This window comes from Cibotium barometz, chromosome 58 (assembly GCF_041138505.1).
Source record: "Cibotium barometz isolate CiBa-2024 chromosome 58, ASM4113850v1, whole genome shotgun sequence".
NCBI classification, from domain to species: Eukaryota; Viridiplantae; Streptophyta; class Polypodiopsida; order Cyatheales; family Cibotiaceae; genus Cibotium; species Cibotium barometz.
The window spans coordinates 6872812-6899058 of record NC_141103.1 but is presented as its reverse complement, the minus strand read 5'-3'; the positions used below and the strand labels follow the sequence as shown (position 1 = coordinate 6899058).

Genomic DNA, 26247 nt, shown 5'->3' with positions numbered 1-26247 from the left:
TTTTTTGCTCAGATACATAACACTTGAGCCAATCAAGTAGGGCTGAATTTGCGATTCCACTCTGACCATCCGTTTGAGGATGATAAGCTGATGAAAAATTCAGCTTTGTGTCCATGCTATCAAACAATGCCCGCCAAAATAAACTAGTGGTCCAAGGATCTCTATTCCCCACAATAGATTTGGGCATGCCATGATGTTTGAAAATCTGAGCTAAGAATAACTTTGCCATGTGCTCTGGCTTGATTGTTTTTCTCATAGGAATAAAATGTGCCTGTTTGCTAAAGCGATCAATAATAGTCCATATAGTATCATTACCATGTACAGATCTCGACAAATCCATAATGAAATCCATGGCAATGCTTTCCCATGGTTCCTATGGAATGGGTAAAGACTGAAGCAAACGAGGGGTCTTGTGCCTGTCAAATTTGACTTTCTGACACACCAGGCACTCACGAACATAAGTTTCAATATTCCTGCGCAAAGCTGGCTAAAAGAAATATCATTCCAAAGCCCGTGTAGTAGCGAGAATGCCACGATGACCTGCATACGGAGGAGCATGACACTCTTCCATAACCTTTTGGCGCAATTCTTGCACCACACAAATACGATTTTGCATCATTAGAAAACCATCTCGTACCGAATAAGATGGGACAACAATACCACCATTCAAATCAGCCCAAATAAGCTGAAAATCTGTATCCAAAGAGTACATATCTCGCATCCCTGACAAGTCCGGAAGATAGACGGTAGTCACTACATGCACTTGAGGCTGGCGTGACAAACCAAATACTTCTTGCCCGGAGTATGTAGAATCTGAAAATGAATCATGGAGAAGAAATTTGCCCGCCTTAAATGCTTTTCTGAGTGTTAATGTGGTGTGAGAAAGTGCCGTAAACTCTGATGATCTGTTTTAACCATAAATTCAGCCCCCAAAAGATAATGTTTCCATATTTGTAGGGCATGAATAACATAACGGCCAATAACTCTCTCTCATAAACCTACAAATAAAATTCTGCATGTAGCAAGCGGCAAATAGTCTCCAAATAATCTCCACATGCATCACACTCGACCACAAAAGATCTATGCAAGTTTGGAATAATAAGAACAGGCCTTGAGATGATGGTGTTCTTCAACTTTTGGAAAGCTGCTCTTTCTGAATCATACCAAGAGAATACAGCTTTCTTCTTCGTTAAATCATGCAACGGAGAAGCCAAGAAAGCAAAGTGTCGGATAAATCGGCGATAGTAAGAACATAGACCAATTAAGCTCCTGACTTGATGAACGTTTTGAAGCTCTGGCCAGTCCTTAATAGCTTGAATCTTTGCAAGATCCGTGCGTATGCCGTCCCTTTTTTTTTTTTCAATTAGCCTTTGGTCCAAGGTCCTCCCATAGTTACCAAATTTCACCATTTGAGACAGAGCCGCCCGTAGGCGCTTATTTATCCACGCGTAGGTGATGCCGTCGAGGAAGCACCAAGGGAGGGTTTGAACCCAAGGCCTCTTGGTCCTAGGCAAACTCCTTCACCACTTGAGCTATCACCTCATTGGCCCCTGCGTACCCTGTCTTTCGAAACAATATGCCCCAAATAATGGATCTCTGACAAAAAGAATTGACTCTTCTTTTCATTGATGAAAAGCTTGTGTTCCCTAAGCTCTTCAAAAACAATGGCTAGATGTTCCTTATGCATAGGCTCACTCTTTGAAAAGATAATAATATCATCAAAGAAAGTTCCTATGAACTTGCAATGAGGTCTAAAAATTATATCCATCATTCTATTGAAAGTGAAAGGGGCATTTGTAAGACCAAATGGTACCACCAAATATTCATAGAGCCCAAATGGTACCACCTGAAAGCCGTTTTGTGTTTGTCTTGAGGTACCACTCTAATCTGATGATAGCCACTCTTAAGATCAATGCGACTGAAACAAGCAGCTCCCTTAAGCTTGTCAAGAAATCGTCGATTCTAGAAATCAAAAACCTGTTCTTGATGGTTATCTTGTTAAGGGCCTTGTAATCAACACACATTTTGTGCGACCCATCCTTTTTCTGCACAAGTAAAAGTGGAGAACAATAAGGCGAAGGACTTGGTCTAATCAACTCTTTCTCAAGAAGATCATTCACTTGAGTCAAAATTTCCTCCTGTTGGCAACACTCACTCTGTAAGGAGGTCGGTTAGGAGGGGAGCTACCAGGGATTATGTTAATACAATGATCCTCTAGCCTCTCTGGGGGTAACTGTCCAGGGAGGGAGTCAGTAAAACAATCAACATAATCACTTAAGATATCAATCTTATCTTGATCTATGGGAGTTACAGAACCATGCTCAACATTATCATGTACAAAGTCTAAGTAAGAACAAGCTAATTTCTTTATTGCCTTGGAAATAGAAATATGGCTTACAATGGGTATGGTAGGAACTGGATCAATACAACCCCATATGAGTAAAATGTACTTTCTTCTCCTTGTGCAAAATCTTGGGATCCAAACGATAATGCCAAGGCATCCCAAGTATCACATGACATCTCGTAAGTAGTGCTACCAGGAAGAAGCCTTCATGATCCAAATATCCCTGAATCTGTATGCGAAGCTTCCTGATGATGGGAGTGACTTTAGCTTCCTTGCCCTCAAAGGCAGCATCTTCATGAAAATCCATGCCCAATTCCTCGGGCTTTAACCCAAGAGCGGTAGCCATCTAAATGGATATAAAGTTATTTGTAGAGGCATTATTAAAAAGGAATAAGGAAAATCCATGCCCAATTCCTCCGGCTTTAACCCAAGAGCAGTAGCCATCTAAATGGATATAAAGTTATCTGTAGAGACATTATTAAAAAGGAATAAGGCTGTTTGATCCTTTAACTTGCCCCAAGCCTTGCATAAAATTCCACTCTTTGGTTCATGTGCAGTATTACGCTGTACATCTGGTATAACATTCACACTTGGATTTGCATCCTGCACATTATACCTTTTGGCATTCTGGGGGCATTGTGATTTCATGTGATCCTTATTGCCACATAACAAGCATTTCCCCTCTTTCATGCAATCAAAAATATGCTGTCTGGACAGCTTGGGATCATCCTTCTTATCCCCCAGCTTCAGCTTTCCATTATAGCTCTCGAATTTGATGTTCTTGTCTCCCGACTTGAACTCTTTGGCATTCTTGTTGTGCTCAGCATCCCATCGCTCTTGTTAATCATCCCCTTCGATGTGTCTACGATGGCGGCGATGCCCAAATCAAGGGCTGTTTTCCCGTGCAAAACCCTCCACTCGGGATAGAACTCTAGGAGCAGGAACATACCTAGAGGGTGGAGATATCACCGACAATGCATTAAGATCTTCCGCATCTCTCATATGGGCTGAAAACTCTACATCATCTGCTCGGGCTGCATGTCGATATACATCATTCCCTCGGGCTGCATGCCCTCTCATAACATCTGTTCGGGCTGCATGCCCACTCACATCACTTGCTCGGGCTGCATGCCCTCTCACATCACTTGTTCAGGCTGCATGCCCTCTCGCAACATCATCAGAATTCCCTTCACGGGATTGCTTGCAAGGTTGCCCTCCTGTGAAGACGCACTTGCCCTCATCATCGGAAATAACATCGCCATAGCTTTTCAAATAACCAACAACTAACTATCGAGATTTCTCGATTGAACAATTGCATCAAAAGTGACCACATCTGTCTTAACTTGAGACTTGGACTCAATAACCCTCTGTACATCCTGGTCCCTTTGCAAGGCACGGAGCTCTTCAAGCTCATTCATCAAAGCATCAAGATCTTGCTGATCTTCAGCCCTAGCAACTAACTGTGGATTGTTACCTGCGAAAACCCCAACTTGGTCCGTGTCTCTATTCTCTTCCCGCATGCAGCAAATAGGAGTAATAGAATCCTCCACATAATGATCAGAATGGCTGGCCATGATGTATTTACCAAAGTCTTCAGAAGGAAAAGAATTTATGTGCACCGGAATTGCTCTCTACCAGCTTTCCAAGAATGATACTGAATAGATGCAAGGGTGCAACACTGCCCATACACAGACAGGGGGGACATGAAGTCTTTCCACACGCTCACTGCCGCTTTAACCAAAGGTAACCTCTTTCGAAGCGCGATAGTAAGGCGAGAGCTACCTCATAATCCCAACCTTCTTTCATGGATAATGACTCCTTACAGCCATATCCAACATCATATATGGCATAAGTTTTGTAGAAAACCTGGCTCTGATACCAATGTAACAGAAGGGCACCTGTAACACGGAAATCTTATCAATCATGAAAACTGATCAAACACATGAACATGCTAGATAAGAAAGAGAAGTAGACAACTCTGCACAGTGTAACACCACACTAGGGGCTAGAAGATGGGCTGAACCCACCCCCCCCCCCCCTCCCGTTCCTTTATGGTTAGATTACCAAAAAGGAGTCTGCTTCAGATACAACCTTGCGGGTGCTTAAGGATTCTCCACTGGCTAGCACGTGATTCTTCCATAACAAGATGAAAACTAAAGCAAAACATATGCTGAATTTGGTGTTCGTTCACAGAACAAGAGAGCTTTCCCGGCTTAGAGCATCTGCAAGACAACCATGGATAGCCCACAACATTCCCACATCAGCCCGGGATAGCCTTGTAACTCCATTTTCCACCTGTTAGGCCCACAGAGCAAATCGACCAGCCTTGAGGGGTTGTTTCAATAGTCAACCAGCTCTTAGAAGCCTCTGGAAAAGTCGACGAGTAGAGGTTTACATGCGAGAAGGCAGTCGGCCAGCAGAGAGAGGTCATCACACAAGTCGACTCGGATTTTGGTGTCCACAGATGAGTCGACCAATAGCTTTTCAAGGGCTGTTAGCAGCCAACCAGCACCAGAAAACTCTCCAAAGTAATCGACCAGCACCCTCCTCCTTCCACCTGGTTGTAATGGGCTACCACACCTCGAAGAGAGAACTCAATGCATTCACCTAAAGGAAGAGCAATAGAACATAACTGTTGTAGGGCACTTACCAATGCTTCGAAATTGAGTCCCTTGAGGCCTCCAAGCTCACTTGTTAAGCTCCAAACCTCCAAGCTCCACCTCCACGCTGTGACCGTAGAGTCGCTCGCACCATCGCATAAGGCAATCACTCTCTCTCTCTCTCTCTCCCACACAAGCATGAAACATACATGTTTAGAAGAGGCACAAGTGCTAGAACGCTCTCTCTCAATCTCTCTCAAGACACAAAGAAGAGCTCTCAATAGCACAAAGGGGGATTGTGTCTATTCATTATGAGAAAATGCCTTATATACATTTGGCCCTTATTCATATTTGGGCGCCAAAAACTTAACTAAGGCCTTGGGTGGCCAATATCTCATAATGTACAACTTTTATAGTGCCTTTACATGAGACTTATTAATGTCCCCAATTGGAGGAGCATACTTGTTAATCCAAAATGGGATTAACACTAGTTGATATCCGTCGCGATGGTTAGTGGTAGGCAGCTCCAGATCAGGTCGGCCAGCTCCTCCATGTACCATGAAAGCATGCGCTCAGCCCAAAATCGAGTTTCCTCTAGTAATAGAGCTTGTCCTCCGATAATAACTCAAGCGTGTGCTTTTTAGGTCCAATATGGGGCGCCTATAAGCCTTCAGCTCATAATTTGTCTGGTGCCCGGTCTTTGCCTACCACGTGTATTAAAATAGTCTTGCCCAGTGTGAACAACTTGTAAGTTTGTCCGGTCAGTTATAAGTGAATGTGAACCTGCATCAATAAATATTAGTATATGAAATCATAAAGCTGTAAATAGAACACATACCACTTGTAAAACACATGTAGTCCACCTGTTAGTCCCAAATAGGTGTGCACATACACGTCCCCCATGGACAACACAGGGAGTACTCTCAGGCATTGTCCAAGCAAACAAGACAAGTCATCCAAATATAAAATCGAAGTCTTGCACACACGAGTGCAGTTAGACTAGAAGAAACACCCATTTGCCGAGTTGTATCGGTAAAGTGTTCAGGGATTCATGATCCTTCTGGGATCTTTCCAAAAAAATACATGCAGATAATCACCAGGGTAGCTAGTTGCGGGAAATCACCTCATGTCAGGCTCCATGAGCCATACATGTACTGTCATGTCACGCTTCATGAGCAATACATGTATTGTCATGTCAGGCTCCATATGCTAGACATGAACAGTAGAAAACAGAAGCAATGAGGAATTTTTTGGTAGTGGCATGACCCTTTCAGCCTGAAGAGCCCGACTACTTTCTTTTTCACTACACGGCGAGGATGGGTCGGAGGATTCAGATTCCTAAGATCGACGGTACCCCGGCAGCGGCAGCTCATTGGTCCTCCTAGGGCAGCTCTCTCCGCTTACTTCGAGTCTTTTGGAAGCGCCTTTGGGACAACTATCGGCTAAGGAAGATCACTCTCTCCCTCTGGCAGTTAACTTACCGTAGCCTCACTGTCGACACTTGGTTGGCCATCGGAGGGTTACGGCCGGCACAGTGTGTGCGTTGCAAACATCCTATATTTTGAATCAATTGAATTTGCAATTAGCCATTTCCGTCTCTTTGTAGTTGAGGGCTCACAACAAGGACTGATTTTTTCCCTGAGCCCTAATCCGAATGAGTAGCCTAGCCCTTATCCTAATTGGTAGCCTAGCATGACACATGCATTTGAGTGGTGCATGTGACATTTCCACACCAAAGAGCATTGCAATGGGTTTTTGAAAGATACAAATTTCACTAAAAAATGTAAGTGTGATCAGGCATTTGCACTCACATTACCAAAGTCTCCATACGTGATCATTATGCTGATGTTCTGTTGCAAAAATATTTTGGTAGCCTGTAGCTCAGTATAGCTAATGAATTTCTTGCCAATGTGTGCAATCTTTGGTGATGTCCTGCTTGTGTAGGTTAAGGTGTTTTTTTGTGTGAAGCCAAGCACGAGTTGAAATGATGGGAGGACATGATGCCCAATTCTCGCTTATAGAGGAGGAACAGTCATCTTTCAAACCACCCATTCCACTATCCCTGCTGCTATCACTACCAAGTTTTAAAACTTCTTTTGTGAGGTTTATCTATTACCATTGACGAAGATCAGAAATAGCATTACTATGTCTCTCTGAAAATATTGCGTTGGAACCTTTTTCTGTACCTTGTTAAAGAATGTTGCTTCTAGTCTTGCTGAAATGGAGTGTTTCTGCAGGCTAGTAATTAATATCAGATAATTACCTGCATTTAAGGAACCAAATCTGGCTTAACTGGAATAGGTGTCAAGAAAGATCTGGTTTCACCAAATGGTTGATAATTTCACATTCAACTTCTTATGTTAAAATACTCTCAATGGTGTCTCTCAGGTAAAATGGAAAGACTTGAGGACCGATCTCATGCTTCTACCAGTGAGGTACAAAAAGTGTTTTGACTTTTCTTTGCAACTTGCTACTTTTTCTCCAAGCTCTGCTGTATGTTGAAATATTGGGTCGCGAGGCAAGAGTTCTCCAATTGTTTCCTTTTGTATGCTGTATTTGCTCAAAGGTTGATAAGAGTTTGGAGAATGTAGGTGTGAGAGAAGGTGTAGAGACTCCCTAGGTCATGTGACACACCTCACCTTCATACAGGCTGTGGGTAGTAGGACTAGGTGCGCAGGCAGTTTATAATGGTAGGCAGGAGTTCGGGTTACTTCCAGAACTCGTGCATGTGCAACCTAGCACTATCACCCATTGGACACTAATGTTTCTTCTCTTAGCTCTAGTTAGGTTTTTATAATCATGTTTTTTTTCCCATGATTTTGTCACTTCATGGACACATTGTAACACTTTTGTTCTCATGGACCCTTTGGTCTTTTGTAGACGTTAATAAAACTTTCTGTACAGAGATCACTTACATGGGTAGCAGGGTTGAGGTGGTGCACTCATATGTCTATCTCAGAGCTACCTTCACTAGTCCACGCTCCTCTATGCGATAGAGAGCAGAGGATAGACTCACTAGAGGATATGCAGCTCTAGCCTTATTGAAGAGGCAGTGTTTCTAGGTGCATTTTCAGTAGCCTTATACTAAGAGTGAAGGAGATGGGTCCACTTCGACTCCCCCGACTTGCACTACAGTCATCACAACAGATAGCGGCCGGAGGAGAGCATTAATCTTGGTATGGCACAATACTCACCTGGTTTCAGGCACATGGATTACAAATGGACTGGCTCCCTCCATTTCAGTATGATCCAGATTGCCCATACATTAGGCTTACACATGAGGACATGAACAGAGTGATCCTATACAATCTACTGGGGCTATACACACGTAACACATGGATCACACCGGTAGCCCATTGCCTACCAAGATGCAGTACTACAGAGATCATTTCCTGAGATTCACAGCAGATGATTTCATAGAGAGACCAAGTTATTCGATGCCTTTATGTCCCATGCTATGAGGATAGCAATTGGCCAGCTTAGGGTATCATCCCGTAGACTTGAGGATAGAGACTGGGAGAGCTGAGCGGATATCCAGAGAGGACATGACATGTAGACTCTGTCAGATGGTTGAGTCGGAGTTCTATGTTTGCCACTGCTCAGTTTACTATGAGATCAAAGGGAGATTTCACTCTCTCTATTCAGAGAGGGCTTTGGACCCTTATCCCGGATCATGGAGTACCCATATCAGAGGTGCCTTGGACTCTTCCTACTGGAGCTTAGCCACCCACACAGAGAGTCACTACTCAAAGATCTCACCCCCAACATCCCTCTTTTTTTTTTTCCCGGGAAAAAGATCCTTCTATTAGTTATAGACAAACAACCACAAAGGGCTAGATACGACCACGAAGGGCTAAATACAAACTCGCCTCATTTAAGGGCGGGAATCAAATGATCATAAGGGGAAGAGATGCGTCTCCTCCAGTTGGCCGCTTTGTGAGGAGAAGGCTATCTCATAAGGGGGGGGGGGGGGGGGGGGGGGGGGGGAAGGGAACAACCCACATAGGTGGTTTGTAATCCCAAATGGGGTCACCGCCTTTCTGTGTGAGGAAAGGGCCATGCCTCAAAAGTCTCAAGAAAGCTTCCTGCCGCTTCCGCATGCGGCTAGAACCTTCCTGTAACTTATCCCACTGACCACGGAGGGTGTGAATGACTGGTACTGTTGCAATACGATGGTGAGAGACCTGAAGGCCTAGTCCTCCCCCATCCTCGTCATAAGCCCTGATCACTCTAGCCTCTGTGGCGCCCAAGTGATAGTGCCCCATGTAATGATCCGGGTTGGTGCCCTGTCCATAGCAAAGATGCGGAGAATCCGCTGCCAAATTTGCCGAGTCTGCGGGCAATCCCAAAGGCAATGTCTGTGAGACTCCTTGGGGTGGCCGCACCTCGGGCAAGCTGCTGGGCGACCTCCTACTACCAGCCAAGTATCGACCGCCAAACTCCTATGTGCCATGAACCAAAGAAAGAGGGTGATCTTTCTAGGCCGAAACTGTCCCACAGTCTCTTCCAGAAATCTAAAAGGAAATGCTGTGAGAGGCCGTGAGACTGCCAATGTGCTGCTACTGCCGGTGTGCCATCTATCTCAGGCATCTGGATCGTGTGGCCTAGCCGTGCAGTATATGCAAAGAAGGGGGCATCTAGAGTCTCCTCCTAATCCGCTGGATCATGCCAAGTCAACTCTCTTGGGTCCCCCTAAAGGCGCGTGAGAGGGCGGCACACTCCCATATCCATAGCCGCCATAATCCGCTGGATCATGCCAAGTCAACTCTCTTGGGTCCTCCTGAAGGCGCGTGAGAGGGCGGCACACTCCCATATCCATAGCCGCCATAATCTCTCTTGGCCACCTTGGCCGGTGCTGTATCAATGTGCCATTCTCGTGCCCCAAAACCAATCACCCTGACCCTCTGCAAGGTGTAGCCACTGAAATCCTTCAAGGGAAGCTCAGATCTCTCTAGTCTATCATGGGATCCAATAGAAAAAGTGAGCAGACCACTGTCCTCATTTGCTCTATGGAGTACCACGAGGATATCATGTTTGGTAAACATGCCTATTCCCGAGGGATAGTTGAGTCGATGTCGGTGCTAAGCCAATCTCTACCCCGGATCCCTATCAGGCCTCTCGCGTGCACCTCCGGTGGTAACTTCCTATGGTGGGCAATCCAATCTCCAAGAGACCTGGCTGGTGCTCTGCTCGAAGCAAGCTGGACGGAAAAAAAAAGGGGGGGTGGGAGGCAATAGGATAAGGGTGGAGCGAAGGGAGGCAGAAAAAAGAGGGGGGGGGGGGGGGTGCGCAGGGGGAGGGAGGGGCACAGGCAGAAGAACCAGACCTTTCTTGGGGCCAAATCCCTTAACATCCTTCCTGTTTGCTTACCATCACCAGTTTTTTCCAGCCTAGAGGGGTGAATAGAGAGGCACCAGAGCCCATCACGATGGATACGAGAGCCTATATCATAATGCCCCCTCGCAACAACAGGCCCATGGGAGTCACATTAAATCGGGAAGGCACACCCAGAGGGCTAGACACCCTCGTCCTGTTGGACCCCGACCACCCTTGCTCATCAGCTCCAGATTCACGAGATCGTGACCCGCCATCGAGCAGCCTCATCCTCATAGCAGACTATTGACATCTCTAGCCGCCTTGTATCACCCATGATGGACATCTTGGATGGGCCGTTGCAAGGCTATTAAATCATTAACCTTACATCTTCCATGACGTGTAGAACACTTGTGCCCATGTGCTAGGGTTTTAGAGAGAGAAAATAGTGCGGCGGAATCACACATACAACACACAAGAGTCCTAAACTAGTGTCTGTATCATGTACAAGAAAGAAGTGTTAGAACTGTACTTCCAATTACAAAGATGACTGAGAATGAATACATCAGTTTTCATTCCACACAATGCCTAAGATTCCCTACTGCAGAGAGACGCTCTGTTTTCAAAGGTAGAAAAGAGTGCGGAGAAATCACACATACAGCGCACACACACAAGTCCTAAATTACTGTGTCTTAGGTATAAGAAAGAAGTGTTACAACTATGCTTCAAGTATAAATATGATTGAGGATGAAGACATCAGTTCTTAGCTCCCACACTACCTAAGATCTTCGTGACCAACCTGTACTGTAGAGAGACGCCCTGTAGGCTCTAATCGCTTAGGAATGCAGATGATTATGAAGTTTTTTCTACTCACGTATATATTCACACCTCAACAGTAATGCTGTCGTTAATGTCCAATGGGTGCTTGCCACATGGCAATGCCACGCGGCACTTGTGCCAATTCTGAGGTAATCCGTACACGTATTGACGATGGATACATATACGAATAGCACAGAGAAACCAGGGGACATGCGGCTTATGTCAAGGATGCATTTGTGAGTATAAAGCAGATCCTAGCTTTACAGGCAGAACATCATGACAATTAAATTACAGGTCTAAAAAATACACATAATAGAGATGAAGTGCATGCAAACACAGAATGGCAGAGATCTCAGGGGACTCAATGTCATTATCCACAAAATGCAAACCCCCTTATCATGGAGGAAGAAGAGTCTCATAAAAAGGCATTGGGTAATGAATTGGAAGACCTCAGGAAAGCCTTTGAACCACCCAGAGTTGACTTGCAAAAAGGAAAATCAATAATTACAGATGAGCTTAATCAAGAGGTTGACCCAACCAAAACATAAATAAATGAGGCAAATGCCGGACTAAGGAATGCAAATGAAGCCACTACTAAATAGGTCAAAGTGGTCAGGAAAGATGTAGATGAGACCTCCAAATGGGTGGAGGTGTCAAAGCAACACAAACCAGCCCCTACAGTGACAAAATGCCATCATGACATCAACATTGGAGGAGGACAATTGCATGCAAGACAGGGCCTTGAATGTGAGAGTCACCGGCTTCTCCAAAGGGGTGTCACCCAAAGACGATGAGGAGACACCACACAGACAAATGGGCATCAGGGAAACCCTGTTCTTTGATGCCCTTTTAGACCTCACATGTGCAGCGTACTAGACAAGATGAGGAGGCTTGATTGGGCCCGATGCATGTAGATGCGATTAGCTAGGCTTGGCTTTCAGATTATGCATATCGTAGTGTGTTACTTTTGTTAGGACCACATACCTGGAAACTTGCGTTGAATCAAAGTCGATGACGATAGATTATGTTTAGCGACCCTCCTCCCAGCCATAGGCTCCCTCCCTGAACCACCCTTGAGTTTGAGGTTAGATTGCCATGAGTGAACCAAGCCCTGACAGTGTACCCTCATGTCCCATACCACTACACCGCCAGACTACCTGCAACTATTCTGTGGCTTTGAGGTCTTGCACGCATTGGTACACCTCTCTTTACCACGTGGATGCCCAAACTTACTTACATAGTAATAACCAGGCTATTATTGGCCCATTACTTTTATTATAAAGCCCTTGTCCATAATAAGCCCATCTAGTTAGCTTTTTCTTGACTCTAAGCCTATCTAGACCTCATTCTTGCTAGCCCTCAGCCCTTGGGGGCGGGTTTTATTAGCCCCTACGTCCAACTAAGCCCTAACTTGAACACCCCGGGTTATCCTAACCGTGGTTAACCCTAGCTCTAGGCTTAGTTAGGGATGTAACATTATCTCCCCCTTCTTTTAGATTCACGTCCTTGTGATTCTAAGTAGCAAACAATGCATTGTAAGCTTAACCCTGAATTTGTATATCCTAACATAGCATCCACATAAGTTCCTTGACCCTTACCTAGGCCAGTGTGGAATCCCGGTAGTGGATCCTTTCTATTGAAATGACATAATCCCTATGAGATAACTAGCTTACCAATCCAATTCCATCCTAACCTAAAGATCGTAGTTGGATAAAAGGAAAAAATGGAAATGTAATGAGTCCCACCAAGGAGAACCCTAGCACCAGTCCACTGCAGAGTTCAGCCCCCATGCCAAACTATTTGTGCCAATGCTAGCGGAGTAGCCAATAGCTGACCCTCTACTAAGAGCTATAGTGTAAGCCCAGCGGAGGACTCAAACCACATATCCAAGAGATAGAGATATAGAGAGAGGGGGAGAGAGAAAAGAGGTTAAGGAACTTTGCGCAGTACACCACACTGAGCAGGGAACAGGTCCCGCCCCCTTTCAGGAATTTATTCAGGAACAATCCATGGGCATGCTGGCCAGGATCAATACAACAATGAATACAAAAGGAAACAAATATTCCGATGTAGAATCCAAGTTGATGTCGATGTCGAGGCACAAGATCTCTGATGTCGAGGACGCCACGGGGATGATCCACAAGTATCTCTCACCCGGCTAGTACCAATATCCAAATCCAATGAATCCAAGTCCAATGAATCCAAATCCAATATCCAATATCCAAGTCCAAGTTCAAAGTCTGAATCAACTCCCAAACCTCAAAGATGTCCAAGTGAACTCAATACCCAATCTTCAAGAAAATCCTCAGGAAGCTTCTCGAAAAAGCAAACACCAAGGTGGCAGATATATGAGTTTGATAGCCAATCCCCCTTGTTGAGCTTATGGAGAAAAACGCTGGTGGCTATGGGCGGTAGGCGGCGTTGTGGCGACAGCGGCGGCCGCTTTGAGCTGAGCAGAGGTGGCGCGAGGAGGTGAAGCCGGAGGTGAGGTAGATGATGAGGATGATGATCTGCGCAACTTTATGCACTTGATGATGATGAAGGTGAGGATAATCTCCAAGCTTCCATGGATGAGGAGAAGGGAGAGGTTCATGCTTCTTTTATACCCAAAGGGAGGTCTTGCTTTTTGCCAAAAGCTACCATGCTTTGCTTTTGTCTTTTTGCTTTTATATTTTAATAATAATAAAATATTACTCATCTTTTGCCAAAGGTCTTGATTTATTGCTTTTCTAGCTTCAGGGCCTTGCTTTTTGGCCCTGGAGTTGCTTTTTGAAAAAGCATCTTGCAGCTTTTTGGTCCGGCTTAGTCTCCTCTTTCCAATGGTGCCCTTGGCTCGCAGGCAAGTTAGTTTGACTTTTTGCAGTTTCTTGCTTTTTGACCAAAACTAGTGTTTTTTTCTTGTGCCAACTTCATCAACCTTGTTTACATGCTTTCATCAATGTGTCCATGTGTCCGGGCATGTGTTCCATCACGTGAAAAGAGCTAGGAGGGCAGAATAGTTACATGTAGTGTGTCCCGTTCGCACTTTGTTCCAGGTACAATACCTAGCGTACACATTTGTACGGTCATGAGCTAATTGAATCAATCCATAGATCCGTAGGAAGTTGTTTGAACTTTTCGCGTCGTGCATAGACCTATGCACCCTACCATTGATCATATAACCTGCCAACAACTCTCTCAAAGCCATGATGGTTACACCATGTGGGACATGCATCCATGCACGAGAAAAGTCTTCTAGCACAACCCAATATGTAGGAAAGCAACCCATGATACTCCGCAATTGGTACGTGAAAGTACCACAATCCAATCACAAGATCCCCTCTGCTAGCAACCCAAACTAAGGCTGAACTGAGACCTTATTCCAACTTGGCTGAACAGTCAGTAGGCCTTGTTGCTTCTCCGCGTCTTTCGGCTAGAAATTCCTCCCTTTCACCACAACTGGCCCTAGTTACCATGAGGCCCTAGTTCTGATTAATAAAGATTTCCCATAAAGATGCAAAAAGCAATCAATCATTGATTTGAGTCTGTCTGGAAAAGTTCCCAACTCGCTTCTGGTATGGCAGAGGCTTTAAGTGCCATTCCTTGTCTTGATCTCTTATCGTCCACCAGAATCTGTCCTCATGCAGAGTGTGTTCCCATGGAAGTTTCTAGTGGAGGGCCCATGACATGGACAGGAAAGCTTGCAACAAAAGAGTACTCCGAACCTTCACGAAGCTAGACTGAAATCTGAAATTTTCTCCATCCTACCTTTGAGCTCATGACTCATAGAAGAAGATTTCCAGCTGAAGCAACTTATTTGTGAAGAATGAGCATTCTCCCAAGATACATTCACCATGCGTTTCTAGTGGAATCCATAATGAAGGCGATCATCACTTAGTTCTCACAACTGTCCTATCAGGACACAACTGATTGAATCTTTGGGACTACTTAACACCTTTCTCAGCGACAAAGGATTCCGTGAGATAGGTTCAAATTCTCACAAAAGCAAGAAATTTGATTGACTAGAATTAGCCTAATTTTAGGGGGGATAATTTAATTCCACTCCCAGACCAATTCCCAGACCACCGAGTGCCCATTTCACTGTCCTTGCAGACAGACAAATGCAACCTTCTCAACATGAGGCTGACGCCCACTCACTAGGAAGTATGTATCTCACTCATTATGGTGTCCATGATCTGCAGCCCATAGGATATATGGGTTTCCCTTTGATTTTTAGATATATGGGTTTCCCTTTGATTTTTAGAATCAAGGGATCGAGTGCCTCCTTAGAATTATATCCGCCCATAGAGCACGCTGCCTCGGTGGGAACCACGCCCACCTGGAGAATCAATGATCTTTGTGGGTACCTCACTCCAAAGCGGCACAAAGTCAACAAATCATTGTAGTCACAAAACCTGGGATGCAGTCAAATGGTCTTTGACTCAAAGTCTCTGGTCCCATAAGTTCTCAAACTTCTCATCTCTCTCATCCAGTAAATCATTGTAGTCCCAAAACGTGGGGTGAAGTCAAATGATCTCCAACTGAAAGTCTCTGGCCAGAAGTTCTCAAACTTCTCATCTCTCCCATCTAGTGCTCAAAGCACTAAGGGACTTAAGAATCACCTTGATCAGAACTGTGAGAGGTTCACAACTCTGGTCAATTGGAATGCTCCAGAGACCCAAGAAGATTCGTTATCTTGTTGTCCCCACATATTGGCACCACACCCCACAGGGTTATCTGAGGCATAGAGAATTGTAGTCTAAAGACTTAGAAGCATCAGGATACCATACATGAAATAGACAGAGAATTGTATTGGGATACCCTACATGAAATAGGTGTTTGTTTCCCGTACTACCACCAGGGTATACCCCATGTAATACCCCCGTTAAAGGCATAGAGACCTAGCTATTGGTGCTAGCCAACATATAGCCAGCTCACCACAAGCCGTCCACAACCCTCTGACTTCTGGATCTAGCCTCAATACAGTCAGCCACCCATAAGCTGCCTGGGTCAAATAGTGGATACAATGGATCTAGGCATCATCTCTCCACCCCTTTAGAGGGTTCGCCCTCCACACCACCCTTCTCAGTGAGAATCATGGCATTTTGACGAACCATAACAAGCCATGATATGCGAGCAAGCATACCAGAGCAAAGCATGTTTACCTAGTGTCATATTCACGATGTAGAAGGCACTGAGCGTGCAACATAAATTTTTGACAAATATTTTTTGCAAAATAAAATTGGATCCATCCATACAAATTGCAGTAAAAAGACCTTATGAAACAAATTCATTAAATAGGGTTTTTTAAACAAAAGCACACACTACCAAAAAATCCAGTGTTTAAGATTTTCCCGGGTAACCGGAAATATGACCTTAGGAATAAATAAACATTCCATCAAAATTCCGGTTCCATGAAATTGGCTTTATCAAGCCACTCTTGGGCCCATGCAATAACGTGTGGATTCTTATCTGAATCCCCCGTAGCAAGAACCTCCCGGCACAAAGTGAGAACACAATGTTCGTCTATCCGTGCTCGTCAAGACTGTGGTTCCTAAATTTTGGGCTTAGCCGAGTGCAACGCAACCCCATGGGGTTCTGGACCTGGCTTTCCCGGTCATCCTCTTGCAAAATAATGGGCAGCCATATGAGTGGCTTCACAGACTCCAAGTCATTACTAGCCATAGATTCAATACGCCAAGCTTGTTAAGTGTTTGTGTAAAAAGTACACCGCTTGTAAGCTGGCTATAACCTGTTGCTTATGTGGTCAATGCTGTTGTTCATCAAGCGTGTCCATAGCAATAGCTGCCTCACCAAAAAATATCCAAAAAAGTGTTTGAAGATCAGAATTCAGCAGTGGAAAAACGTGCAGGAGGTTCAGTAAGGCAGAAGAGACGAGCAGCCAATGCTTTTTAGTAAAGAAGTGTGCTTTTAGTGCAGAAACCCATGCCCACTCAGCCCACACTTAACCACGTGAGGAGCCGAGATGGGTGTTTGCAGAAAAAGCATGTGTCAACCATGAAGACTCTTTAACCCCCCTTTTTTTGTCATTAAAACTATTGAAAAAGCAATATTAATTAAGCACGCCCAAAATAACTCACACATTCGCTTTTTTTGGAGAAAAGGCATGCTCTGCACATAATTAGGCTTATGGTCGCAATCACATAGGAACACCAGCCTAGCAGCATGTACGGCCTCTACAGCCTGCACAGCATGGGCACGGGGCATCCAGTACAGCCTGTACATCAGCAAGTACAGCCGGCTCATGGGCTCCTGTACGACCTGCATTACATCCTGTAGGGCCCCCTCATAGGGCCCCCTCATGGCCTCCTATAACGCCTGCACAACAATGTGCTCTCAGTTTTCTCCTCTGAAGCAAGCTATGCACACTTTTCCAAGCAGGTCTCTATGCACACGTAAGTCCCTGCTAGTCGTCATAAGCTTCAGTAAAACTCGGCTCAGCCATCTCATTGCAAGATGAACTGAAATGGCTCCAGAATGGTCATTGTGAGCATGAATTTTCTGTGTGCAACCCTCCCATAGAGGATGCACACAAAATTCAGCCCCCCACAGACCCGACCAGCCTTGTGAGAACAGCTGAAACCTGCTTTACAAGCCAATAAGTCAACCTTCTTAGGACGTGGAAAAGCAATGGTTATGCAGCAGTAGAACACCGCTCCTTGCACACCCAACCATGCCATCTTCTCCTTTTAAGCCAGGCTTCTTCCTGTCCTCTATCTTCGGTGTCCCATACCACCTCAGACCTTGGAAGATTAAAAAGCAAGCCTCTTGGCCTGAATGCAAAAGATCTTGTCAACGGATTTCCCTCTGTCCTTTCGGAGTTCCTCATGCTTAAAGCCAGTAGTTTTGGCTTTGATACCAATGTTAGGACCACGTACTTGGAAACCCTAATAGGGGTAGGAGTAACCCGCATCGAAACAAAGTCGATAGACTGTGATAGATTGTAGTAATCGACTCTCCTCCCAGCCATAGGCCTCCCTTTTGGAACCATCCTCGAGCCTGAGGTCAGATTACCATGAGTCAACCAAGCCTTGATAGTGTGCTTTGGTGTCACATACCACGAGACGGCTTGCCTGTCTACAACTAGTTTGGCCTTGAGGTTCTACATGCCTCAGTAGACCTTCCTTTACCACATGGATACCTCATAATCATCAGAAGCTAGCCCAAACTCTCTTACATAGTAATAACCAAGCTATTATTGCCCCACTGCTTTTATTATGAAGCCCTTAAACATAATTAGCCTCTTGTTGGCTTTTTTGCCAATCTAAGCCATAGAGTGCTCACACCATGTGCATGATTTTGTGTATCACTGATGTGCTCATTCACTTCTAGCCATTGGCACGGATGGTGTTGGATGGCTCTGGCCAGAGAGATCTGGAAGGGGAGATTGTGTGCTCTAGCCTGTAGGTTCTCCTTTTTGTGTTTCATGTTTCAGTGGCAGTACCCCTTCCTCCCTCCTACAGATATCTACATTGTGACAGGTGGAGCGCATAGTATGCATATTCCAAGGCCGGGATAGAGTGGCATCACGTGGAGGGCACCAATCACCACTCTCTGAAGTACAACAATCTGTTCCCACAAAAGCTGGAGCTCTTCTCGGAACCCTGCTCGGAGTTGTCATCTGTTGAGTCATCTGCTACTCAAAGTAAGTTTTCTCAACCCCCTCGACCACCTTCTGCTGCACCTCTAGGTGTGTCCCTAACCCCTGAGAGAACGATCTTCCTCATGGTTGGAAACCTCATCAACAAAGTTGAGTTGTGGATCCATGGTAAAGGGTCAAGAAAGGTTTGCTGCTGCAAGACACCAACATGACCGATTTTGAAAATTCAGAAAAGCCAGGGAAAAACACAAGTTTTGCGCATGAAGCCGGAGAAAAGCACGCAAAATAAGGTGACCCACCTTTACCCCATGTACGAGAGATGAAGATCCGGCTGTGAATCCTCACAATGGCTACCTTCAGTCGATTTCGTAACAGTTTGAGACTTGAGTATAGGGGGCCTAAGGTCTTTCCTTATATGGATTACAAAAACACCCAAGTGCTTTTATCCCCCCCCAAAAAAAGGGCCTTTTTTAAAGTGTACACTAAAAACTACCCACACAACCCCCCCCCCCCCCCCTTCTCCCGCGGTGGCCTTCTTCCTTTCCCCTCCTCCTCTTGCTTTTTAAATAAAACAGCCCGCATGTTTTTTATAATAAAAATAGCATGATAGTTGGAAAAAAATAAATTAGAACCCTATGAGTGGTATAAGAGTGCTTTTTCTCTTGCAAAAAAATAGCTCGCCAAGTTCTTGTGCTTGCTCTCTCAGACTCTCTCTATGCGCTACCCTGCCGCTGTCTGCCTGCTGAGGTAGTATTGCTAGCTCTAGGGGATGCCTAGTCTACATGCTTTCCCCCTCGGCCCACTTGGTCAGAGATGTGAGCTTCCAAGCGATCATGGGACTCACACCCTTCTTAGGCTTTAGGCATGTGGGTATTCTCTGTCAGCTTGGGGAAGGCTCATCATGATAGTAGTGGATGGCTCAATTGCTCAAGACCCATGATCATATTCACGCTAGTGACTATTTTGGCCTCGTAGGCCATTTAGCTTCAAGCACATGTTGATAAATCTTTCGGTCTTCTTTCTTTCTCAGATACACACAAGTTTGCACATGCACAGATTCACGTGCACGTAATTTTCAGCAGGATAAGCATCAATCTTGAATGCAATAAGAAAGAACAGGAAATTCTACAAAAACAATTGATTCTTTGAATAAATTTGTTGTTTCTAATTCCAAAAAAGATCTTATGTCACAGTTTGAATCCAGAACGTGTTGGAGGAGAATTCAAGGAGGAAGCAATGGTAATTTTGGGAGAATATGCATAGATTTCCAGGAAAATAATATAGTCAATAAAGGGTGAGTGACTCTTTTTTTTGGGTTGCTTTTCAGGTGCATGGAGGGTTTTTGAATGCCTATGATTCAGTTCGGAACAGATTGATGTCGCTTGTAAAAACATCAATTGGAGTCAGGTAACATCATAAGGTTATTTTGTCTCTCAATGCACTAGTTTTGGGGTATTTATCCACCACGTCTCTCTCTCTCTCTCTCTCTCTCTCTCTCTCTCCACACACACACCAGATTATCCAGGCAGAGTTTGCTGCAGCCCTGATGGTAGTGGATGCACTCTTCCAGACAGTCACATGCCTCCATCGCATTAGTCACATGGATCCCCACAGGTACCGGAGGCTTGCCCTGGAGTCCTCCAGACAGCTAGCACTTGAGGGGCACTCTGAAGTATGGTATGCACTAGTTTCCACTTGGTTCTCAGTATATGGGCTTTGCATGGACCGCCTTACCCCCCCCCCTTCTGGACAGTTTGGAGTCCCCTTTTCTCTGGCTGTCTCACGAGGATACCAACCGGGTTATCTAGTAAGATCTTCTCAGCCTCTACACACATTGCACATGGATCACACCTCCAGAGCTCCCCACAAAGCTGCACTTATACAGCGATCACTTCCTCATACTCACTGAAAATGGATTCATCCAGCAACCGAGCTACTTGAGTGTTCACATGTCCCATGCCATTTGGATTGCGATTGGCCAGATACGGGTTTCATCCCACCGCCTGAGAGTGGAGACAGGTAGAGCTGAATCAGGTATACCTTGACAAGAGTCTCTTTGAAGACTATCCGGCATTATTGATGGACTAGTTGGAGGCTATGAAGCTTCCGATAAGTTAAGCAGAAGAGGATGTCACATGCATCCCGCACTTGGGTACCACTAACTCCTAGACCTAGACTAGTGCTCTTACGCCCGATTGCAAGCCTAATACGTAGGAGACATGCATTGAAATCAGGTATACCTTGACAGGAGTCTCTTTAAAGACTATCCGGCATTATTGACGGACTAGTTGGAGGCTATGAAGCTTCCGATAAGGTAAGCAGAAGGATGCCAAATGCATTCCGCACTTGGATGCTACATGGACATATCTATATAGTACAGGTGCAAGGCCTATGGTGGTTACCTGGTCCCTTGTGAGCCCTTGTCCGAGGACGAGTCATCCAGGGTTCCACTGTAGAGCATCATGGTAAGGGGTACAAGTCCCCTACATGGTCATGGTCAGGTGTGCATGTCCCACACAGCTTCGTGCGTCCCTTTGTTCTTGAACTTTTTGTAAGGATCTGACACTCTCGACAGCAAGAGCCATGCTTGAAATAGTGCAAAAGGTTCTGTTCTAGAAAGATCTCTTCAGCTCCATCGATGATGTCGGGTTCTTGTTCTTCTTGGGAGGTAGGAGGTCTGGCATAGTGCCCACTGGTTTCAACCTGTGCTTCATAATCCTGAGATAAAAACATCAGCCACCCATGCAGACTGCACTGCGTGGACATCAGCTCATACCAGCTGTACATAGGGGCCATATTCGCATCCTAGAGGAGTCCTAAGTGGGCAGGCCTACTCCATCCTACGTGTCAGCCCAAAGCGCCGAGGATATCCACCTCCGACGACGGGACATGCCCTCACCATAGCCACATCTGCCATCAGGAGACTTATAGAGTCATGTTTCAGTTTTCAGTTTTCAGTTTTCTCATCTTTTTTTAGTTTTTCTAGGGAAGTGTATACGCATAGTATCATTGTACTATTCATGGTCTCATAGGCCCTTTGGGTCTTCTGTAGACGTTAGTAGATCTTTCCACGTGGCATACCTGAGGGAGACCTTTCGGCCATACTCATCAGCCCCATGCTTGACATTTTGGAGAGTGGTATACCATCTACTCGGAGCTGATGTTGCTCCCATGTTTTTATGTTCTTAGTATTCCATGACGAGTTTCCATGGACAGTTTTGTATCATCCGAGTGAGATAGCTATATTTATGTTTTCTTTCTGTTTTATTTTCCATTCCATGATGAGATATGCCATGGACATCATTGTATCACTTTGGTCTCATAGGCCCATTGGGTCTTTAGTAGACGCTTAATCTCTCTCTCTCTCTCTCTCTCTCTCTAAAACACACACATATACACACACCACACGTTGTGAGCCATATTGATGCATTCTTCTAACAGTGATGAAAAACTGGATACGGAGCATCAATATCAGGTGTATGTAACTGGCCACAGCCTCGGTGGTGCATTGGCTACTCTTTTTACACTTGAACTTTCAACAAGTCGGTTGGCCAGGTGATTTCTGACTTCTTAATAATTGACAATGTAATAGGAGTTTTTAGTGCCCAAATTTTCAGATTAACAAAGGTGAAGAAAAGAGAGTTTTAGTTGAAGAAAATTTCTGGATAGACTGAATGGTTGTGCTTTGTATAGGCATGGACATATCAAAGTCACCATGTACAACTTTGGCTCTCCGCGCGTAGGGAATAAAAAGTTTGCTGATCGATACAATGAGGTACTGTTTCATAACGTGTGTATGCTGAGATTATGAGCAGTTTGAGATATTGAATTATTTATTTATAAGTAAAGATGTCTTTCATGCATGCAGACATGCTTTTGTGCATACATCATGCAGACATGCATGTGTGCACATGTCATACAGCATGCAGATATATGTGTGCTTTCAATCATGAATGCATGAGCATGCAACTGCAAAGATGCATACATTGTATAGGCAGATGCATGAATACAAAAGCCTACACAGTAGACACATAAACTATTTACTATGTGCAGCCATGAATGCCACATGTGTAAAAAAAGAAGGTATAATTCTCTAGGGGTTGATGCGTACATAATATGTCGACATGCAGAGTTGCATTTATACATCAATACATGTAGACACGGATACAAGCATTACTATATCTTTGATTGGAAGATTTCAATATTGCATATTTTAAGCAGAAAACGGAACTGTCAGAATGTGATTAGCTTTCCAGTAAAGGCAGGTAATAATACAGTGATACAATGATCATGCCCATGTGATACTAACGAATTATGTAAATAAATGTTGGAGCCTTACAGGGCTACAGTAGCTATGATATTTTCCTGTTTTTAAGCTCCCAACTTCCCATTGATACAGTTTTTTTCTGGCTAATCAAAACGTAGATTACATGTTTTCCTCAAAATTATCCTGTTTACTGCCCCAAAGTAACTCTGGAAATTAACTCCCGGCTTTGATCGATCATTGACCTCAGGATATGTGGATTCTTGTGCAAATAGTATGATGCATGTAGACTAAAGAAATCTATAATGGCCTATCATGTCATGTGTGAAAGTGCAAGCATGGCCAAAGACAAAACGGAAGAAGTTGAAGCTGCTCCAGACTCAACACCTGAATGCAACTTAGTTGCTTTAGTTGGAGATTGGGCTTTTAAAATAAGCCTTAAAACACACCAAAAGTTTTTGTAGTATTTGTTATGCGTGAGTGTAATGATGGTGAGCTAGATATATATAGGCTAGTCATTTTGTAAGCTCCTAGCTAACTAGGTGGTAGTGGGCATTCTACTCTCAAGTGTTGAACATCGACTTCCAACTCTTGTACAAACGGAACGGGCTGTTCCTTCAAGTGATTTGCATTCTCTAATTGCTATCTTGTCAGATGAAGAACGCAAGGAAAAGGATCAAGCAATTGAAGGGGAAATAGTATATTTGACACAAATTGAAGAAACAAATGGTGGCAATCACTTGTACCTATTGCAAAAGAGGCAGCCATCTTTCAAAGGATTGCCCCTTACATCCTCATCATCTACTAGGGAACTAAGGCTAGATAACTGCACCATGAGAGATTTAAGCTAGTTGATAATTTCTCCCAGTGTTTCTTGAAGTCGGATCTCTAGCTGAAAAAGCTCTTGCTTAAGCACAATCTTTGAATTTTTCATTCCTGTTCCAAACAATGCCTCAAGTTTGTCCCAAGTTTTTTTGGCAGTCATATCAACATCCATGTGGTGGATGTATCCCCTTACCGAGACCAGTACCAGTAATGCCAATAGCCTTCTCATTTTGGACTTCCTATACTTTAATTCTTTCAGCCCCAGGGGTTGGCTTTAAAAGCTTTCGTCCTCACATGCCTTTCTCCATTAGATTAAGCTCAGTCTGAAGTTGGCGAGTATGAAAATTTAATTCATTACATCATTCCATCATTGAAGCGCGGTATGAAGACTCCATTCAGATTTTCAGACAAAGAAGAGGTGAAAATTTTCACCGTGTCGGTCTGCCCAAGTCAGAGAAACTTGCCACGTATGAAATCGTCAAGCACTTGCTTTTCTGAATGGTGATTCTTGTGTCCCAGATTGGTTCTATAGCTGCAGTGCATGCCTTTGCAAACTACTAGTACCAAGGGGGTGCAAGAGGCCAGGACATTCAATGCCGTGGCCTCCTTCGCCGGCTTGAAGATTGTGGCAAGATCCCCTCTGGCTTCTTCATTTTCTGTAGCTTCCCAATGGGCTGTCCAACCAGATAATCCAGTTGATCTCTTGTCGTGAGACGTCCAAGAGTGTATTGGATATTAATGCTCCACTGAAACTGGCCTCTAGTAGAAACCAAAGTGCGGTAGACTAGCAGTCACCCAAACACAGTTGTAATCCAGCAAATAAGATAGATAAAAAGGGAGCTAGAGTGCTCCTACATGAAAAGAAGAACGACACCTGTTGGCCCCAAAGCTTGGCGCCCCTTTCGGTATTTCTTTATTCAAATTCAATGGAAGAGTTTAACTGAATACATCATGGCCATTCATGGCTTGTACATTTGCATGTCCAATCTGCCAATTCTGTGGACCTCTTAGCATAGAGGTTTCACACAGCCTTGTGCTCCAAAACACCACATTGTTATTCACCTCTAATCAGCCAAGATAGTACATCCATGAGGCCTTGAATTACGCATCTAACTGGCCCATGCACATAGCCAAAAACCAGCCATACATCAGCCTGTAAACTCTTCCCAAAAGCATGTTAAATTTACTCCAGTTTCTGCCCTTAGGCTGCAAATCCCTCCTCTCACAAGGGACCAGGAGAGACTCTCCCAAACAACCCACGAGCCGGAAGAAAGAGGAGTTTGAACCCGTGTGCGTCTGACACCGCCCACAAGCCTATAAAAAGAGAGAGAGGGGGAGAAACATTAGTCGGCTGTCTATGCTTCGCAACACTCCTCTTCTCTGTTTCTCCTGCAACCTGTCACCCTCGACAAGAGAGAAAGAGAGAGAAAGAAAGTGCAGTTTGTCCCTGCACTTCTCTGCACCTCAGTTCATGTTTAGTTCAGTCCTGTGTTTCTCTACAGTAAGCCAGTCGCCACCAGGAGGGAGAAGAGAGAGAGAGAGAGGGCCTGCGGCCAGCCAGTTGCAAAGAGGAGAGGGACCTGCTGTTCAGCCCCTGTGCATCACCTGCAACTTGCCCAACCAGCCTGCTGTTCACCCGGCGAGAGCCACCTGTCAACTGCCCCTCTGTCCAGCCCGCGAGCAGAGGAAGAGAGAGAGAGAGTGTGCAAGCACCTGCGTAACTCCAGTCGAGTCCAGCCCGCCTGTCTCTTTTAAAGCAGAGAGAAGCGTGAGAGCAAAAGCGCCCCCTTGGCTGCTGCCCGACTCCTCCAAAAGAAGCCCTTTTGCCAATAATAGCCCAAAGTCACCATTCTCCCAAAAAGTATTCTTTTGTTTTAAAACCTTTGTCCCCCACATGGGGTTATAAAAGGGGAACTTCAAAATAAGTGTCCCCAAGTGTGAACATATAACCATTGTCCTACACACTTGTGTCCTGCGCATTGTCCACCATGCTCACACCTCCGCTACACAAATTCACAAGGTCGTGACATAACCCTCCTCTTGAAAAATGGCAAGCGTCCTCGATTGCATTCTGGTGACACAGCAAGACATCCAAAGTGGAACCACACTGATAACGAAGGCTACCCAATGCAGTAAGATATCAGCCATGTGATCCAACTAAAAGTGAAAATTACAATATGGCAAGATCAGCGTCCCAATCTCTTTGAGCCATGTATATGTAGCAACATTCACTACAAACCAATGGTGTAGTAATAGTCCAAGTTGTATACCACTATGAACCATACATAACCACAACATCCAATGTGACTAGTACACATATATCATAGAAGTCCCATAAGATGTACTATCAGCTGTTAGTACCTTCGAGTGAGACAAAAGTTGCACCAAGCGACCTCTAGATGACATCTGAGCTTGTTTGTATCAAGGGAGCGGAGGTGCTACCCCCCTCTTGAGCATCAGGCAATGCTCCAGATCTATGCTC

General features: G+C 44.7%; 1 protein-coding gene across 6 annotated transcripts in view; it reads left to right on the top strand.

The window, feature by feature from the left end:
* Nucleotides 1–26247, top strand: part of LOC147605841 (putative triglyceride lipase) — a 170365-nt gene that overhangs the window by 87871 nt on the left and 56247 nt on the right. For all 6 annotated transcript variants that reach the window (XR_015265097.1, XM_086792839.1, XM_086792838.1 and 3 more), the window contains 5 exons: nucleotides 7333–7379; nucleotides 19870–19915; nucleotides 20004–20083; nucleotides 22118–22231; nucleotides 22370–22451. Coding sequence is in view for 5 of the 6 variants with exons in the window: in XM_086792839.1 (XP_086648965.1) it covers nucleotides 7333–7379; nucleotides 19870–19915; nucleotides 20004–20083; nucleotides 22118–22231; nucleotides 22370–22451 (369 nt within the window). In the remaining variant the exon portion in view is untranslated. The remainder of the gene's footprint in view (nucleotides 1–7332; nucleotides 7380–19869; nucleotides 19916–20003; nucleotides 20084–22117; nucleotides 22232–22369; nucleotides 22452–26247) is intronic.